Here is a 19,684-nt window from a genome sequence, read left to right as displayed (position 1 = left end):
CCCTGAGAACAAATTTCTTTCTTTCTTTCTTTCTTTCTTTCTTTCTTTTTTTTTTTTTTTTTTTTTTTTTTTTTTTTTTTTTGGTTTTTCGAGACAGGGTTTCTCTGTGTAGCCTTGGCTGTCCTGGACTTGCATTGTAGACGAGGCTGGCCTTGAACTCACAGGGTTTCACCTGCCTCTGCTTCCCGAGTGCTGGGATTAAAGGCATGTTTGTGCAACATTTGTTCCAGGCATATTGGCACCAGCGTGTGTGTACGCCCTATCTTAATCTCACCTCTTAGAAGCAGGAAGCTATTCTTTCATTTTCTGTATCTGGCCAGACAGACTGTCTCAGTTACTGTTCTATTGCTGTGACAAAGACAATGACCGTGACAACTTACAAAAGGAAGTATTTGTTTCAGAGGACTAGTCCAGGATCATCATGGTAGGGAGTTTGGCAGCAGGTAGGCAGGCACAGCGCCAGAGCAGTAGCCGAGAGCTCACATCTGAGCCAAGACTGGGCCTGGCATGGGCGTTTGAAATCTCAAAGCCAGTGACACACCTCCTCCAACAAGGCTACACCTCCTGCCTTCCCAGATAGTTCCACTAACTGGGGGATCAAGCATTCAAACATACAAGCTTATGGGAGCCATTCTCACTCAAACCACCACCCTAACCTATGAAAAACATTTACTTTGCTCCACATGGGCATCACCAGTATCCATGCTGGAAGCACAGCTTGCTTTGACCCTGGGTCAGGACAGTTGAGCTCACTGACCCAGTGTCCTCTGCCAGCCCTGGCCTGCACTGCTAGAAAGCATGTATTGAGCTTAGGCTGTTGACTCTTCTGTCCTTTGTCTGTTCCAGAAGGGACTTAGCTCTTCTGATTCTGGAGTACGTATGTGTGACTGTCATTTGAAAGGAGGGCAAAGCACAAGAGAGGCACCTGGGGCCCACAAGCTAGAGGGAAACTCTGGAGATAGTAGACTTCTTTGTATGTTTTTATTGAGAGAAAGATAATCTGTCTGTCCACCATGTACCCAAGCAATCTACCTCACTTTCAAAACATAAATTAGGATGTTGTTTGTTGTCATGTATCCAACTTTTATTGGTAACACTCTATTATGAGACATTTGCATAACCTGGCAGAGTGGCGCACAGCTTTAATCTCAGCATTCCAGCACAGGCAGGCAGATCTCTGGGGTCTAGGCTAGCTTGGTCTATAAAGCAAGTTCCAGGACAGCCAGCGCTACACAGAGAAACTCTGTCTCAAAAATATATATATACTTTTAACATATTATTATCCTTGTGATAACACTTACATGTCAGCCAATGTTTGCACTGAAGTGCATGAGGGACCATGTTTTTTTAGATGGTATCTGTCTATATTGCTTAGACTTACACTGAACTCCAGGTTCCGTTGATCTTCCCACCTCATTCTTCTGCAGAGATAGGACTCGAAGCGCACAACATCATGTTTAGCTTTTGTGGTGGTGACAAGGCCTCGCAATGTAACGCAGGCTAACCTCAGACTCGCCGTTCTCCTCCCTGAGCCTTCTCTGTGCTAGGATTACAGGCATGCACTGCCATTCTGGACCATGATTGCTTTTTAAAATAATAGATGCCTACAATCAAATTTCTTTTTTTGAATATTAATGTATGTACTTTATTTATGTGAGTGCTCTATCTGCATGTACACCTGCATGTCAGAAGAGGGCACCACATCTTATTATAGATGGTTGTGAGCCACCATGTGGTTGCTGGGAATTGAACGCAGGACCTCAGGAAGGGCAGAAAGTACTCTTAACCTCTGAGCCATCTCTCCAGCCCCCTACAATCAAATTTCTAATCCAAGAGTGATTCAGACCTATTACAAAAACACATGACATACACATCACATCGTAACCATTTTCAAGGGGATGGATAAGTGTATTCACATCATGGGCCCGATCACTGGATGGTTTTCGTCTTGCAAGATTCGCTCCCTATGTTTCCCTGCAGCCAGCCTCTGGTAGCCACCATGCCCTTCATGGCCTTTGCATCTGTCTGCATTAGTTACCTCATATAAGTGAAGCCATGTACGTTTCATCTTTTGTGACTGGCTTGGGCATTCACTTAGCATAATGTCCTAGAAATTTAACCACATGACAGGATTTCCTTCATTTTTAAGGCTGAATAATATTCCATTGTCTGTGTACCACATTTTGTTCAGCCATTCATGCATTGATGGACAGGCACTGTTTCCGCCCTCGGCTGTTGTAAGCAGTGCTGCAGCAAAAGGTGCCGACATCTCCCTGCGTGTCTACTCTCCAATCTTGTCTATGCCCAGAAGTGGCACAAAGAGCCATATGGTGACTCACATTTTGGCTGTAGGGCCACTGTTGCAAAGCATGCTGCTACGTTGTTGCTACAGTGGTTCCTGCCATTAGTGAGTACAGTAACTAATAGTCTAACTTACCTCCATAAGTGCTGGAGAGATGCTTAGTGGTTAAGAGCACTTACTGCTCTTGCAAAGCATCTGAGTTCTGTTCCCAGCATGCACCTAGCTTACAGTCAGTCACTTGTAACTCCAGCTCCTGGGATCCAATGCCCTCTTCATGCTCACACACACACACACACACACACACACACACACACACACACATCCATTTCTTTCTTTTTCTTCTTCTTTTTTTAAAAATTAAAATTAAAAGCCTTTCTAAAGTTTGTGTTTCTTAGATTTCTGGTTGAGGGGTTGGGTTTTGGGCAGGTTGGCTTTGGCTGTGATTTGGGAATGGCTTGCCGTCTGTTTTTGACTTTGCTCAGGTTTTCAACTTGACCTTTGCCTTTCTGACTTTGTTGTAGGCGTTGGGGTTTCTGTGGTGGTGGTGGTGGTTGGGGCTCTCTGCAGAACAACCAGTCTCTGACCTTGTTTCTTCTCTTCTTTCTGTCATTATTTTCTGCTGCTCTTCATGCGCCCCTCTGTTTGCTTGTCTTTCTCGCTTGCTGCTGTGGGCATAGAAACCAGAAGGCTCACCAGGTACTTTCAAATTAATTACTGCACGAAGCAATCGTCCTTAGGAAGGAGGTGCTGCAGTCGGTTTCTGAGCACAATTCTGTGAGCCAGCCTTTATTCCTTGGCTCCTTCTTGAGTACTCCGGGTGGTTCTCCACTCTGTGAGGTGGGTCACGGCTCCAGCGAGTTCTGGACGTGTGGGGGACGCACTTGGTTCTCTTGCTGCTTGTTGCTAGTACAATGCCGCTTCCTGCCGAGGGCAGTGTGCACTCAGCGTACTTAAGTGTGCGCAGGTGCTCTGTCCACCAGGCCTCTTGCTTCCTGCTGGCCCCCTCTGCTCTATGTACCCACCTTCCCTAATCCTCAAACACCCTTCTCCCTCAGCTTCAATCTACTTTCCTTCTCCCTGACAAAGGGTTTCTCTGTGTAGCCCTGGCTGTCCTGGAACTCACTCTGTAGACCAGGCTGGCCTCAACGCAGGGATCCACCTGCCTCTGCCTCCTGAGTGCTGGGATTAAAGGTGTGCACCCCCACACCAGGCTCCTTTTTCTCACTAACTTTTGGCAGTAGCTTCAGGGAAGAGCCATCTGGCATCGCCATTTCAGGCCATCGTGGCATTCCCCACGGCTCCTGTTGGAATGGCGTGCAAGTGCTTCAGGAGAGGTGACCGTTTTTTCTGTCTCCAGGTCTGAAGGCAGTGGGCATGGCAGGGTGTCCTGCCTGGGGTGCCTCCCCTGCAGGAGAACGTTGGTGCTGTACCTTCTACCAGACACCGTCATATCGCCCTCCCCCATCTCAGTTTCATTACCTGAAAACATGACGCTCATACATATGGTATTGTGTTTCAACAGGTTTAAAAATGTTATCTTTGAAATTGGTCCAACAGAAGAGGTTGGAGACTTTGAAGTAAAAGCCAAGTTCATGGGCGTTCAGATGGAGACTTTCATGTTGCATTATCAGGTGGGTACACAGGCCTGTGCCTGAAGCTCTGACGAGCTGGAAGACAAAGTAAGAGAAGGCCCTTTGGGTAGAGCTCAAAGAGCTCAGTGCCTACTTGATGGAGGAAGCCAAGGGCTCGGGGAGTTGGGTGTGGCCTGTGCCCTCGGAGAGTTCCTAAGGAGTATGAGCTTTAGAGCACCTTGATACTGAAGTTTCACTCACTGCACCCTGAACTTGGAGCCCTGGCCTTCTCCTTTGTATTTGATATGGATACCTTTGTTAGGTGTATTACTGAAAACATGTAAAAAGAAGTTGCATCTTGGTAGATCGGAATGACAATTTAAACGCAAAATTAACTCTGTAGCAGTTTGTTTTATAACGTAATTATCCCTAATATTTATTTATCTATTTGTTTACTTATTTACTTATTTTTGAGAGAGGGTTTCACTGCGTCTGGACTCGCTATGTAGACCAGGCTGCCCTTGAACTCACAGCAATCTGCCTGCCTCTACCTCCCAAGTGCTGGGACCTAATTTTTATTTTTAAGAGTCTTAATTTTTTGTTTTTCTGGTGCTTAGGTTTGACTATCATGACTTATTCTTGCTAGGCAAGCTGTTTCCCACTGAGCTCAATTTCCAACCCCAAATATGCAGTTTTGTGAAGTGGGAGGACTCTCATGTGTAGCCCAAGCTAACCTCAAATCCACTATGTAGTTGAGGTTGGCCTTGAACTCCTGACCCTCCTGTTTCTCCTAAATTCTGGGATTTATGCGCCACCATGCCCAACTGCCTAAATATCTATCCTTGCATATTAAAAAATATCTGCCCAGTGGGGATAGTGGTACACACCAGCATTCAGGTGGCAGAGGCAGGAGGATTCAGAGTTTACAGCCAGCCTGGACTTCCCCAGACTCTAGAGTAAAAGCCGTCTTCAAAATCCAAGGCTAAAAACAACCAGAAAATCAAGAGGATTCATAGGCAGTGTCCAGACTCCTCTAGCTTTGTGTGTACACCACATGATGGGCCTCTTGGGTTTTTTTGTTGGTTGCTTTATTGCTTTTACAGTGTTGAAAATCAAATGTAGGGCCTCCCACATGCCCTGCTGCCACGCCCTCTTCCTCCATGTCTCATCCCTGCCCTGCTTTGCAGCACTGTGATCTAGCTGAGGCCTTTCTGTGGGCAAGCACTCAGATTCTTCCACAGGATGCTCTCCCCTCACATAATTGGCCGCCCTTCCCCTCCTCCCTGCCTGCTTTCTGACTCCATCAACCGGTGAGCACTTGAACATGCTGTCTCCCCTGTAGCCTTTCCCCGTAGTCACAGTGCTAGCTCTTCCTTCTGCCTCAGCAGTCCTGAGAGACATCCTCTGTTGACAGTGCAAGCTGACTCATTTTCCTGCCACCCCCAAAACTGTGAGCTCCTAAAACAGCGTGTCTTAGTCATCTTCATTTCCTTCTTGGTAACCAGGAGTCTCTCAGAGCACATTAATTAAGTAAATGTGAAAGGATTTCTTCATACATTGTAGCTAAGTACTATACACAATCCCTTGTCCCATTGCTTTCACCATGTGAGTGGAGCCAACCAATCTGCTAAGGAATCCCATACATTGGTGCTCAGATTCATTAAGCTTGTCTGGCTCATAAGTGCATGGCATTAGGATTAGGTTAGGCAAAAAGGACATACCATAGTCCCCTTCCTCATGACACTGTGGACCCTTCATGCCCTTTGACCCTGGGTCTTTCTTCCTTCCTTTCTTTTTCTTTTTTCTTTCTTTTTAACATATTTTTAACTATTTATTTATTTTTGGTTTTTCGAGACAGAGCTTCTATATGTAGCCTTGGCTGTCATGGGCTCCCTTTGTAGACCAGGTTAGCCTTGAACTCAGAGAGATCCGCCTGCCTCTGCCTCTCTGAGTGCTGGGATTACAGACATGTGCCACTATGCCTAGCTGACCCTGGCCTTTTCATCACTGCTTTCACAAGGGACACCAACAGTGTAGCCATAAGCCTTCAGGACAGCAGAGAGTGCTGAGAAAACATTCTGGGTCAGATCTGGACCACCCCCAAAGCCATCCCTTTCCTGATGGCCTTGCCACCAACTATTTGAGCCTCATCAGCTCATTTTTTTTTAAAGTCCGGATAATCACAGTTCATAGGGTTTTGTGATGACTTGAAAAGGCCCTGTGCAGTATGCCTAAACAGTGTCATGCACAGCCTGGGAGCCCAGTGACAGTGTGGTCTTCCTATGCCTTTACAGCAGCACGCCTTTCTCATGTGGAGTAGAAGTCAGGGTCTGGTAGGGCTGTGGCTGTACATCAGAGACTACAGTTTCAAACTGCAAGAGGCCCTGGGCTCAGTCTCCCCAAAACAAGAATACAGTAGACTGTGGACTAGACATGTAGTTCTGCGTTGGTAGAGTGCCCATTTGGCATGCATAAAGCCCTGGCTTTGACCCAGCACTGTAGAAACTGAGTGTGGCGGGACATACTATCATCCCAGATATGGAGACGGTAGATTGAGGCCAGCCTGTGCCAAAATGAGACTGTCTCAAAAACTTTTTTTTGGGCGGGGGGTTTGGTTTTTCGAGACAGGGTCTCTCTGTGTTAGCCTTGGCTGTCCTGGACTCACTTTGTGAACCAGGCTGGCCTCGAACTCAAAGTGATCCACCTGCCTCTGCTTCCCAGAGTGCTGGGATTAAAGGCATGCACCACCATGCCTGGCTTGAAAAACATTTTTTAAAAACATTTATTTATTTATTATGTATACAGTGTTCTGCCTGCATGTACACCTGTATGCCAGAAAATGGCACCAGATCTCATTGTGGATGGTTGTGAGCCACCATGTGGTTGCTGGGAATTGAACTCATGACCTCTGGAAGAGCAGCCAGTGCTCTTAACCTCTGAGCCGTCTTTCCAGCCCCCAAAAACATTTTTTAAAAAGGAACCTTGCAGGTACTGAGACAGTACTAGCTGTTAGCATACTTCATCATGAATTGAAATGCTTTTACTTTTCCCGTGGGTATTAAAACCTCTAGCCAGCTGGGCTCATTGGCGCACGCCTGTAATCATAGCACTGAAGGAGGCAGAGGCAGGCAGAACTCTGTGAGTTTGAGGCCACCCTGGTCTACAATGCGAGTCCAGGACAGCCAGGGATATACAGAGAAACCCTGTCTTGAAAAACAAAACAAACAAACAAACAAACAACACACACACAAAAAAAAACCCTTGAACCTACAGCTAAAACAGAATGGGAAAATGTCATTGTTTTGAAATAAGGTTTAAATGTATGTATTTTAACTGAACATAACTCCTTATTTTCCCCCATGTTTAAAATAGTTTACTATAAACCAAATGATACCCCAAAAGTTACCGTGACGGTTCCTTCGACCAGCACTCCGTGTTGTGCGGTACCCAGGGTGGTTGTGCACGGAGACCTTGTGTCTTGCTCACCCTGTTTCACACCTGGCACATGCAGCCTGCCTCACCTCTCCTGGGTCCTTTATGGGGAACGTCATTGTTCCAGATCTGATGGTTAAATTGTTTTGTTCTGACTTAACAGGACTTGCTGCAGCTACAGTATGAAGGGGTTGCTGTCATGAAGTTATTTGACAGAGCTAAAGTGAATGTCAATCTCCTGATCTTCCTTCTCAACAAAAAGTTCTATGGGAAGTAACTGGCCGTTACTGCCAGCCCAGAAGAATTCAAAAAGGCAGTGCCTCACAGGCGCCTTTCTAGGACCTTCTCTTACTCCTTGGAAGCAAAGACCTGGTCCAGCGGTGCCTCCGTTCACACTCCTGAAGCCCCGTGCTAAGTCCTCTCCCCCTGGCAGGTTTTCATAGTGAAGTTGTTTCAGGCTTCCTCTTCCCCGCTTCCCCCATCGTCTTCATCACGTAGGAGAGAGTGGAACCCCACCAACCCCTTTCAGTTACTGCCTCCTAAGTGCTAATTCTACTTTGTAAACATTGGTGTTTGCTTTACTTAGCAATGAGGATGGTGGGATTCAAATTCCTGTTTAGAAGTAGAAGCTGTCAGGTAGATGACAGACACGCACATCAGAGTCACTGCTGGGGATGGCCCCTCGGAGCAGTCAGAGGGCGAAGTCTGTGATGTCTTCCATTCTGCTGCCTTTGTAGGCAGAGCTAATCCAAGTTACTGTTCTCTGTTCAAATGAAGCAGCTTCAGGAGAAAAAGAGCAACTGCTTTTGAGTAAATCTAGGTAGTAGTGTTAGTGTAGACCCCTTCCTGGTGAGGGGGAACCCCACAATCATAGCTGGCCATAATGAGAGTGAGGATGGACCGAGGCTCCCAGTGTCCGCTCTCTCCCCCTCACAAACGGATGGCTTATCCGAGCCCAAAATGTAACTGTTTTCGAAACTATTTGTGTTCCAAGAGTGCCTTACTAAAGTATAAATTTTTTTCTTAAAATGTGAGTAATAGGAATTTTAAAGATTTATATAATGCTATACTCTGAGAAAAGGTTGTTTTTTCATTGGGTTATCTGTATATCTGAATTCTTGAAACTTTTCTATAGCCTACCTACACTAGGGTTATCTACAAAGTTGCCGAGACAATCCTGCTTGATTTTAGCAACAGCAGCAGCGACCCTGTGTCATGCTTGACATTCAGATCCCACTTTCCCACTCTCCCTTCTGCCCACATCATGCTTTTATTCTGAAAAGCCTGGACCCTCAGGCTCTGACTAACAAAGGAATCAGCTCCGGACATTAAAGTTGGAACCCTTACTCCTTGCATTAAAAGTCATAAACTTAAAAAACAACAACAACAAAAACCCTCTTTATCCAAAAAGATAAGTAGTCATGCTACTGAGCCTTTAATTTCTTTGATGTTTGGCTCAGTATTCTTGCATAAAACAGAAAAGTTAAACTAACATGACAGAGCTTATCGATGTACATCTTAGGCCAAGAAGCCATTTTAATTAGTGACAGATTGTATGGTGTGTCCCCATTACAAATGCAAGTTGTGGAGAAGTGTCCTTCACAATGGGCAGGCCATGGTGGAGGCCTCAGTGGGCAGGTGCAGGCAGAGGAAAGAGCTACCACCTCAGTGGCCCTGGTTTTCATTGTGTTTCGTAACATAGTTTTCTGAGAAATTTTTTTCTTCGGGTTAAAGGGAAATGCTAAGGCTGGCGTGGTAGCACACGCCTGTAATCTTAGCACTCGGACTGAGGCGGGAAGATCACTAAGCCAAGGCCAGCCTGGGATACACAGTCCCACCAAGTTCTCCAAGAGAGAGAGGAAAGAAAAGAGGGGGGCAAAAAGAGAAAGATGCAGTTATAACCAGCATCACCTAACAAAACAAGGTTAACAGATGTTTCAAGTGTCCCTCTTTCTTTTTCTTTCTTTTTTTCTTTTTTTTTCTTTGAGACAAAGGATGAAGTCTCTGTGTAGCCCTGGCTGTCCTCAAACTCACAGAGATCTACCTGCCTCTGACTCCTGAGGGCTGGGATTAAAGGCGTGTACCACCATGTCTGGCTTTTAAGTATGTTTCCTTAAAAAGGGATGCCATCACAATGTGGTCCCAGAGGCCACTTCCAAGACAGTAAAGAAAGAATACAGGTTACAGCATCTTAAGATGCCTTGGTTACCTATAAGGATTCTCTTTCCCCTAACACCCTGTAGAACTGCGCTAAATGCCCTTTGCGAATTTTCGTGGCTGCTGTGGAATCCTGCTCTATGTATCACTGAGGTCACCTGGTGAGCCTCGGGTTGGCACACTGGAGTTGTGCAGTGCTTGTGGTATTTATTCGCTATAGCCATCTCTGTCTTGGCTCTCTCCTCCTTCTCTGACCTCCCTGACCAGCCATCATGACATTTACTATGAATTCATTTCCTCCTAAGAATTTGGACTGGCCATCAGACTGTTGCTACACACAGTTGCCTTTGTATCTCCATATGAAATAAAAGGTCATTTGTTCCTGTTTGTGTTTATTTTTCTTGGTTTCATTGTCAGCAGTTCCTATTGGACGGTGTTAACCAGAGTAGGATTAAATTGCCCCGCTTCTTTGTAGTCTTTTTTAGCCAACTCTGCCTTTGAATCACAGAATCTCTATACATTTTATTTATTGTGTAGGAATGGAGGTCAGAGGACAACTTGGGAATCAGTTCTCCCCTTAACCATGTAGGTCCCAGGGATCAAATTCAGGTTGTAGGTTTGGTAGCAGAATCTCACCAGCTCAGTGATTATGTTTTGTTGTTGTTTTAAGATTTGTTGTATTATGAATGCTCTGCTTGCCTGTATACCTGCAGGCCAGAAGAGGACATCAGATCCCATTTCAGATGGTTGTGAGCCACCATGTGGTTGCTGGGAATTGAACTCAGGACCTCTAGAAGAGCAGCCAGTACAGTTAACCGCTGAGCCACCTCTCCAGCCCCCAATTATGGATGGACTAATTTTAACACGGTGTTTAGCCTTTTAAAATATATTATGCTTAAAGTAGCCTCAATGCAAGAAATACAGTGAGGGACAGACTGTTGCCATGTAACTGTAATTGGCGAAAGCCTGAAGGTTTACAATTGCCTTTTGTGTTATTTTTGAGCAGCGCTCTAGGTGTTAAACATACATGGAGAGCGTGTTTCTTGGAGGCTCCTGTCACTTGCAACTCACCAGAAATGACTAGGGTAAATTGGATATGGAAAAAGCAAATCAACAATTGCAAAAAAATAAAAATAAAACAGCCACAAGGAGACCACCAAGGCTGGTTGATCTGGAGTGGGTCAGGGGCTGCACAAGTGTTGCACCAACCAAGAACAAGACATGCAGTAAACCTAGGACACACACACACACACACATACACACACACGTTCAGATCTAGCTAATGGACAGCTCATTCTCCACAGTTGTGTGGAGCGCTGGGACTGCCTCTGACATGAACTCTGTGCTTCCAATTTGATCACTTCCCCTTGCTGGGGAGGCCTGGTGGCACTCAGAGGAAGGGGATGCAGGCTATCTGAATGAGACCTGATAGGCTGTGATCATATGGTGGGGGAGTAAATCCCCTTCTATCAGAAGTCTAGGGGAGGGGAATAGGGTAAAAGAGGGAGGGAAGCTGGGAGCAGGAAGATATAATCTGAGGGGATAACAATCGGGAAATAATCTGAATAAGTTAGAAAATTAAAGAGTGGCAAATGATGCTGGAGAAATGGCTCAGTGAATAAGAAGCATCCTGACGCAAGCACGAGTTCAAATTTCCAGAGTCTGCATAAAAGTTGGCACTGTAGCACCCATATGTAATTCAGTGTTCCTACAGCAAGACAGAAGTGGGGACAGGAGGACCTCCAAACACTGGAGTGCCAGTGAGCTTGGCATCCAAGGCAGTAAAACAAAAGACCCTGTCTCACGGTGGAAGGTACAGGCTGGCATCTAAGGTCCTGTATGGCCTCCATATGAGTAACCAGTGCACCTGTGCACCAATGCTCACACCTCACGCACGAATATGTGTCTCTAAGTATCTTGCTGTGTTTGTTACCTAGCCAGATGTGCGAAATCAGTGGCGACATGATAGTGACAGTGACCCTAAAGTAAGCTTAAGCCACATGTTGGGATGGTTTGTGTGAATGGCTGCACTGACCCCCTAAGGAAGAATGTCATGGTCAGTACATGGCTTCCCAGATAGGGAATTCACATACCCAGAGCCACAGCCTTCTCATTCTGGAACACAGGGTGCCGTTGGGCAGGCTGCTTACTGGAACATGACATCTGTTGGCCTGTGGTCTATCTACATTGTTCTGTAGAGAAGTCAAGGGAGTTAGAAAGAAGAATCATTAAATGCAGAGACTGGGCAGACAGTGCGTGTTCTTTAACTCCTTGCCGTGACCTGACTAAAAGCAGCTAGAGAGAGGAAAGGTTTGTTGGTTTGTTTGTTTAAAGGTGTATTTATTATATATACAGTGTTCTGTCTGCATGTAAGACCTGCAGGCCAGAAGAGGGCACCAGATCTCATTATAGATGGTTGTGAGCCACCATGTGGCATTTGGGAGTTGAACTCAGGACCTTTGGAAGAGCAGACAGTACTCTTAACCTCTGAGCCATCTCTCCAGCCCGAGAGGAAGGGTTTGTTTTGGCTCATAGTTCAGGGGAATGCGGTGCACCATGGCAGAGAAGGCACAGCAGCTGGGAGCAGCGTGGTTGGTGGTGCCAACAAGGAAGGAGAAAAGGGAATGTCTGCCTAACCGGCGTCCCCGTCTCCCCCACCCACCCACCCCTTTCTTTTTTTGAGACAGGGTCTCTCTGTGTAGCCTTGGTTGTCCTGGGATTAAAGGTGTGCGCGCCGCCGCCGCTGCCGCCGCCACCACCACCAGGCTTCTCTTCCAAGTTTTTGTATTTAAATTGCAAAGTGTGGGCCATTGATCTGTGATAGCACTCCCTCCTGGCTAGCATTCACATGTGTGCCATACCATATACACAACAAATATTGTTTTAATTAGGGGTGTGTGTGTGTGTATATAACCATAAAGTTACTGAATTAGAAAAATCATTGCACATTACCATTATTTTTGGTGCATGTTTGATCACAACAACGTAACATTTCTATACATAGTTATGGCTGAGCCAACCAACTCACTCTTGTAAAGCAAATAAAAATCAAGTCAGAATCCTAGTTACTCGTGTAAACGTCAGATGCAGAAACCTTCACCCCTCCCGGGTAGGGTTGATTGCTGCCCTCCATCAGCACAATAGCTGAGCAGAGTGTGGGTCCTGCTCCCCTCCAGCATTTGCTTGGAGTTGTTCCTCATTTTGTTAGCAGTTTCCATCCAAACCCACTGGCAAGTGACACAATTTTGCTTTTCTTTCTTGGACAGGGAATGTTTGATTCTGAAATGCGTGGGAGACATGGCAAATAAGATATGGTGATCAGAAAGGCAGACAAGAGCCAAAGGGGACTGTTTTAACAATTCTGTAAGCTGTTTGGATCTCACTTCTTGAGATCGGTGAAGGTTCTCCAAGACCTCTTAGTTATATGTAAGAAAAAAGAAAAGAAAAACAACCTCAGAAATAATAACATGATTAGGTCCCACCAGTTGTTTTGCTTTTTGAAAATATTTGTATTTATATCCATGAGTGTGCAACTACCCGTGGAATCCAGAGGAGGACATGGGATCCCCTGAAGCTGGAGTTACCTGCCTGATGTGGATTCTGGAACCTAAACTGCAGTCTTCTGCAAGAGTAGCAAGTAGCCTTTTTGTTTGTTTTTTGAGACAGGGTTTCTCTGTGGAGCCCTGGCTGCCCTGGGACTCCTGTAAACTAGGCTGGCCTCGAACTCACAGAGATCTGCCTGCTTCTGCCTCCTGAATGCTGGTATTAAAGGTGACCACCACCACCTTTAATGTAGTAAGTGTTAACTGCTAAGCCCTCCCTCCAGGCCCCTAGGCTCTGCCAGTTCCATGGGGAGGGGCAGGGGGTGTTTTACTGAAGGCTGACTACCCAGCATGCTCAGGGGCCTGGATTCTATCCCCAGCTCTGCCTCCACCTTGGGGCTGGAGAAAATGGCTCAGAGGTTAGGAGCACTGGTTGCTCTTCCAGCGGTCCTGAGTTCAATCCCCAGCAACCACATGGTGGCTTACAACCATCTATAATGGGATCTAATGCCCTCTTCTTGCATGTAGGTGTACATGCAGGCAGAACATTTATTATTTACATAATAAATCTTAAGAAAAAGAAAAGAAAGACATTACCTGATTTGGAAAGGATTTACAATCCAGTCATTACATATGTAAGACTTTCTCAAAATAATATTATAGTCCTTGACTTAAAGACAGCTTGTACAATCCAATCTGCTAGAGATACTTTGGGAAGTAGAATTAACATGCTTATACTGGCCAGTCTTATGTCAACTTGACACAAGCTCAAGTCCTCAGAGGAGGGAGCTTCAGTTGAGAAAATGCCCCATAAAATCAGGCTGTAGGCAAGCCTGTAAGTCATTTTCTTAATTAGCAATTGAAGGCAAAGCCCGTTGTGGATGGTGCCGCTCCTGGCCTGGCGATCCTGAGCTCTAAAGAAAGCAAACTTAGCAAGCCACGGAGAGCAAGCCAGTAAGCAACACCCCTCCGTAGCCTCTGTGTCAGCTGCTGCCTCCAGGTTCCTGCCCTGCTTGAGGTCCTGTCCCGGGCTCCCTTCGATGACAAACGGTGATGTGGAAACCTAAGCCCCATTCACCCACCCCACCCCCCACTTCCTTCAGTCATGGTGTTTCATCCCTGCAGTAGAAACCCTGACTAAGACATCTTTGCATCACAGCTCTGAAATATTTTGGTTACGGAAAACTACGAACGTACGAGAAGGAACAGCATAATGACCTCCCACATGTCGGCCATCTGGCCTGGAAAACTGCCAGCACCCGGTCAAGTCAAATTAGTTTCACTTATGCCCCACCCCCGTGGTTATTTTGGCAGTCCCTGATATATAACTATTTAGGATGTGTCTCTGACACAGATTCTCAATAGGAGCAGTCTCACCTTCCAACAGATGCTTTGCAAAATCTGGAGGTTAAGAAGGACCGCTCCTGGCATCTGGTGCATGGAGCCCAAGGGTGCTGCTAGCCACTTTGGATTTCAACAGGACAACTCCCCACAACAAACTACGCAGCTGCTCTTATTGATAAAGAAGAGGAAGCGAGTGAACAAAATCAAGTAAGAATTCCTACAGTATTATCAGACCAAACACTAACTAAGGCACGGGCTGAGGAGATGGCCCAACAGGCAAGGGACCTGCCAAGAGAGCATGAGTTCCCGAGCTCAGCTCCCCAGAACCAGGATGTGCCTGTAACCCCGGACAACTGAGCCGAACCAGTGAACGTAGAGTTCAGTGAGAGACCTTGTCCCAAAAAGTAAAAGGTGGAGACCAAAGAGGAGAAGAAGCACCTAGGTTGACGTCTGGTCTTCATGGTCCACACTAACAAGTACATGCAACACACACAGACACACGCACACACACACACACAAATACCCATGAAATCAGTGTTTAAATTTCTCCACTCATATTCATCTTAGACCATCTAAACAGTTTGTAGGTTTGCCAAAAAATAAAAATCACACATTACGTCTAATTTGATAAGCTTCTGAAATTCCTCTCTCTTTAAATTCTCCGGTTCGGTTATCTCTTCACGGATATCTGATGATGGACCTCTGGATAGAATCCCATCCTGGATTTCTTATAACGTCTCTGGGGGTCATTCAGTGTCGACCTTCTGGCAAGAATGTGTCAGGATTTCCCCGGCATGTCAGGGGCTCCAGGGTGGCCAACTCGACTCCTTCATTACAACGCTTTCCAGGAGAGTTCACTCCACGTGGACCTCAGTGGTAGGGCAGCTGTGGAGCCCCTCTGAGGCCCTGGGTGTGATCTGAAGCACCCCCCAAAAAAGATCTTCACACAAGTGCCTCATCTGGCTTCTCCTGGGGCTGAGCAGCTGCAGACAGGGGCTGACCCCATTTTTCACACTGTCTTAGCCTAAAAGATCAACAAGTGATTGGCTGCATAGATTTCTGTTTGGTGTTTGTTTGTTTGTTTGTTTGTTTGTAAGACAGGATCTCACTATGTAGCCTTGGTTGACCTGTAGCTTGCTTTATAGACCAGCTGGCCTAAATCTCTGAAATCCACCTGCCTCTGCCTCCCAAGTGCTGAAACTAAAGGCGTGTGCCACTGCACTGGCTGACTAGATTTCTTATTAGCAGTTAACAGTGTCAGAATTCCTTTTTTTCAGAGCTGATCAAGGTGGCCCATGCCTGTAATCCCAGCACTCAGGAGGCAGAGGCAGGTGGATCTCTATGAGTTTGAGGCCAGCCTGGTCTACAAAGAGAGTCCGGGACAGCCAAGGATACACAGAGAAACCCTGTCTCGGTAAAAAAAAAAAAAAAAAAAAAAAGTAAGTAACGAATTTTGTGTAAAATAAAATAATTATGGATGGTCTGGGATGTAGTTTATCTGGTATGGTGCTTGTCTAGCATGTATGTAGCCCTGGGAACTGCATAAGCCAGACACCATGGCACACCTCTGTAAGGCAGAAAATTGGGAGGTTAGAATAAAGGCCTGCAAGATGGCTCAGTGTGGAAAGGTGCCTGCTGCCACCCAGATAATGGGTTTGACACTCAGGGCCCACATGGCAGAAAGAGAGCACTAACTCCTGCAAGTTGTCCCCTGACTTCCACACATGTGCTATGACACTTTTTTTAAAAAAAAGATTTATTTATTATACAGCATTCTGCCTGCACATACACTAGCAGGCCAGAAGAGGGCACCAGATCTCACTATAGATGGTTGTGAGCCACCATGTGGTTACTGGGAATTGAACTCAGGACCTTCGGAAGACCAGGCAACATTCTTAACCACTGCGCCACCTCTCCAGCCCGTGCTATGATACTTGAGTGTCCCCTGACACTTGTGTGTCCCCTGACACTTGTGTATATGCACATTTTGAAAAATGTACATATGAGGGCTAGGGCATGAGAGGTCACGTCTCAAAAGCAAACACACAGCAACAAACACACAACAACAAATCATTCTGAGCACATCTGAATATAGCATCTCGCTAACAGTCCTGTATTCTGGTCCTAGAAGGCTGAGAGGAGGATCAGGCAACCTGAGACCCTGTCTTAAAAAAAAAAAACAAAAAAACAAAGTGTCGGGGTTGGGGATTTAGCTCAATGGTAGAGCACTTGCCTAGCCAGCGCAAGGCCCTGGGTTTGGTCCTCAGCTCTGGAAAACAAAGTGTCATTATAAACTCCTGTAGTTTATATGTATACCTTGGGAGGGCAGTAAGAGGGCCCCCTGTAGCCTAGGCTAGCCTGGAGCTCATTATGTATTGGCGTGGGGGTGGGAGGGGGGTGGGGGTGGGAACCTTGAATGCCTAATCTTCCTCAGGCTCCAATTGATAGGATTACAGGCATGGACCAGCACACCCAGCTCTAAGCTTTCCCAACAGGGGAAAAAACTTTAAAGAGAAAAATGCTTTGTGAATTCAACAAAAAGACATTTTAATATAGATGTCACTCATGAAAGAAAAGAAAGAAAGAAAAAAAAAAAGGCTTGAGCAGTAACCAGCATTGCTGCTTTGGTAAATGGTACAGACTTCAGAAGTACAGCTCCTGCTAAGCTTCATGCCACCTAGCTGTCCCCAAAAGCCTCTGCCTCTGCAGGCTGGCCTTCCAGACGCTTGCTTCCTGGGACTCTGTGACCCTTCCCTGCTCCTGGTTCCCCTGAGCTTGTGCACTGGCCAGCGAATGCAGAGTTGGGGGAAGTGTGGGCAATCTCTCCTGAGCTGGCTCTGCACCACCCAGTCCCTTCTGAGCAATTGATGAATTCAAAGAGCAAGAGAGGCTCGGAGTCATTTCAGAAATTTGACGGGGGGGGGGGGGGGGGAGGTTACAGGTCGGTCGGGAGGCTGGACTCAAGACAGGTGGTTCCCTTCTCCTGTGCCCTGGGAAGCCACCCAGGACATGGGACAATCATCACTTTCCCCCTGGAGCTTCTGGCTGAGCTTGGCCAATGGGGTGCGTTACTAGGAGAGTGGAGAGGACAGGATTGTTCTGCCAGGTCACTGTGAACCGGCTCCTCTCTCTAGCCAGGGTTCCTATCAGGCAGCTTTCCCAAACACTCCCTTCTCCCCAGAGCAGGAAACAATCTCTCCCTAAGACCCTTGGGGCTGCAACTAACAATCCTTGCTGTAACTAGCCCCCGGGGGAAGCTGCTGCGTTATTCCTAAGCTCCTCCCTGCCTCTTAATTAACTTCTCTTCAAATTACTCCCTTTGAGGATGGCACCTGTTTCCTGGCTGATACACAAGCGGACCAATTAAGGTCTCAGTTAGGGAAAGGGTTGGTGGCCTGCCCTGGGTGTTAGGATGCAAAGAGGTGGGTGAGTTCTAGGCATATTAGGGAATTAGAACTATTTGCTGGCAATGGTAGGAAAAACAATGGGCCCTGGATTCCTGTGCCAACGAGCATTTCTCTCTCCTCCGTTATGGAGCAGGTGGTTAAATACCTAAGAGGCTGTGTATTTTTAGAAAGACTTATTTTTTATTTTTGGTTATGTGTGTGCCTGTGCATCTGCGGGCAGGAGCAGGAGCGGCAGGGCATATGTGTACCAGCACGGCTGCCTATGGATGTCGGAAGAGCTCACAGGATCCCCTGGAGCTGGAGTCTTAGGTAGTTGTGTGTCACTTTATCTGGGTGCTGGGAACTGAACTATGGTCCTCTGCAAAAGCAGTCTGTGCTCTCAACCACTGTGTCATCCCTCTTAGCCCCCAAACTTTGATCTTTCTTTCTTTCTTTCTTTTCCCTCTGTCTCTTTCTTCTTTGAACACCCGCCCAAGTCTTAACTGTGCTTATCCTGCACTATGGCCTTTCTCACTCTTTCTCCGAAGACTGCCCTACCACCCCCTCTCAGCAGCTTACCGACCTCCATCGCTAACCTGCTTGCTTTCTTTGCCCTTTACTCAAAGACATAGCTCTCTTCCTCTTCTCCATCCCCCTCTCTCTACAGCTGCCCAGAGTTACAGCCTGCTGGCCCTACTGTTTTTCCTCTCACACTTTAATAAAATTGTCTTCAGCTAAAATAAAAATAAATAAGGAACAAAACCAGTAACAATAAAAATGTGAGGAAAGCCGAAGTCAAAGAGTTATGAGGCCCACTGTACTCCACCCAGCATGCTTTCCTCAGACTCCTCTGTCCCCACACTTTCATCTTTCTGACTCTTTCCAAAACCTTACAGTCTGTCAGAGGAAGTCATGCTGGGAGTGGGGGGCACTTTGAAACCATCGTGGAAGAAGCTAGGATGAACTGTAGACTATAAATGGTATTAGAAAACAAAAAGGGGAAAAAATGCACAGTTGTATCTTAGGTTCGTGAATAATTTTTAGACTCCGTGCTGCAATTTTCTGATAGTTTTAGTAAGTTTGCTTAAGAAACTTTTGTCCTTGCTGACTCAGCATGCAGAAGGCCTTGGGTTCAGACCCCACTGTGAGGGCACACAAGTCAATCAAGCTGAGCTGGGGGTGTTTCTCAGAAGGTAGTAGACCTTGGCTCAGCACCACACTGACAAGGTGCAGTGGCATCCACCTGTTTTGGAGGATCAGTAGTTCAATGTCACCCTCAGAGTTCCAGGCCAGCCTGGGTTAAAGCAGACCCCGTCACAAACAAACAGTAAAGTCGCCCTTTGGAAGACTGCACACAGCTTTTCCTTTAGGAGCATTTTCCTCTTGGGGAGGAAGTGAGTCCAGTTCTCAGCACTTACATTGGGCGGCTCCACAACAGCCTGTGACTTTAGCTGTGGAGCTCTGACGCCCTCTTCTGGCCTCCACAGACACTCCTGCACAAACACACACACAAACATTAAAAAGTAAAGTATAGCCTTTGGTCTTGAATTTGGTCTTTCGCTTCCTAGGAACATACTTTTTACATCTGTGGTATGAATATTGCATACTTGTGGGAGAGCGCTGGCTTACTACAGACAAGGCCCTAGGTGCCACCCCCAGGCCCGGGGCTTGAGGGGAGCATGCTTAATAAACTTCCTGAATCACGGCCTCTGGCCTTTGTTACTGTAGATACACATAGCTCTGAATGGTGGCGGCAAGCTCTAGAGAGGCATCAACAGACACGCAATAGAAAGAGCGGTGTGACGTGAATTAAATAATAACTTCTAGCCGGGTGTGGTGGCGCATGCCTATAATCCCCGCACTCAGCCAGGCAGATCTCTGTGAGTTCGAGGCCAGCCTGGTCTACAAAGTGAGTCCAGGACAGCCAAGGCTACACAGAGAAACCCTGTC

The 19,684-nt window shown here is 46.5% G+C and overlaps 1 protein-coding gene across 1 annotated transcript in view; it reads left to right on the top strand.

The window, feature by feature from the left end:
* The window catches only part of Iqgap1 (IQ motif containing GTPase activating protein 1), a 101,278-nt gene extending 93,475 nt beyond the window's left edge, over positions 1 to 7,803 (top strand). Inside the window, exons 37-38 of the mRNA XM_051148815.1 lie at positions 3,825 to 3,933; positions 7,469 to 7,803. Of these exons, the coding sequence (XP_051004772.1) occupies positions 3,825 to 3,933; positions 7,469 to 7,582 (223 nt within the window). The 3' untranslated portion in view covers positions 7,583 to 7,803. The remainder of the gene's footprint in view (positions 1 to 3,824; positions 3,934 to 7,468) is intronic.
* Positions 7,804 to 19,684: the final 11,881 nt, after the last annotated feature.

The sequence above is a fragment of the Acomys russatus genome, chromosome 7, assembly GCF_903995435.1.
Source record: "Acomys russatus chromosome 7, mAcoRus1.1, whole genome shotgun sequence".
NCBI classification, from domain to species: Eukaryota; Metazoa; Chordata; class Mammalia; order Rodentia; family Muridae; genus Acomys; species Acomys russatus.
The sequence above is the reverse complement of the archived record's forward strand: the minus strand, read 5'-3'. Positions and strand labels throughout refer to the sequence as shown.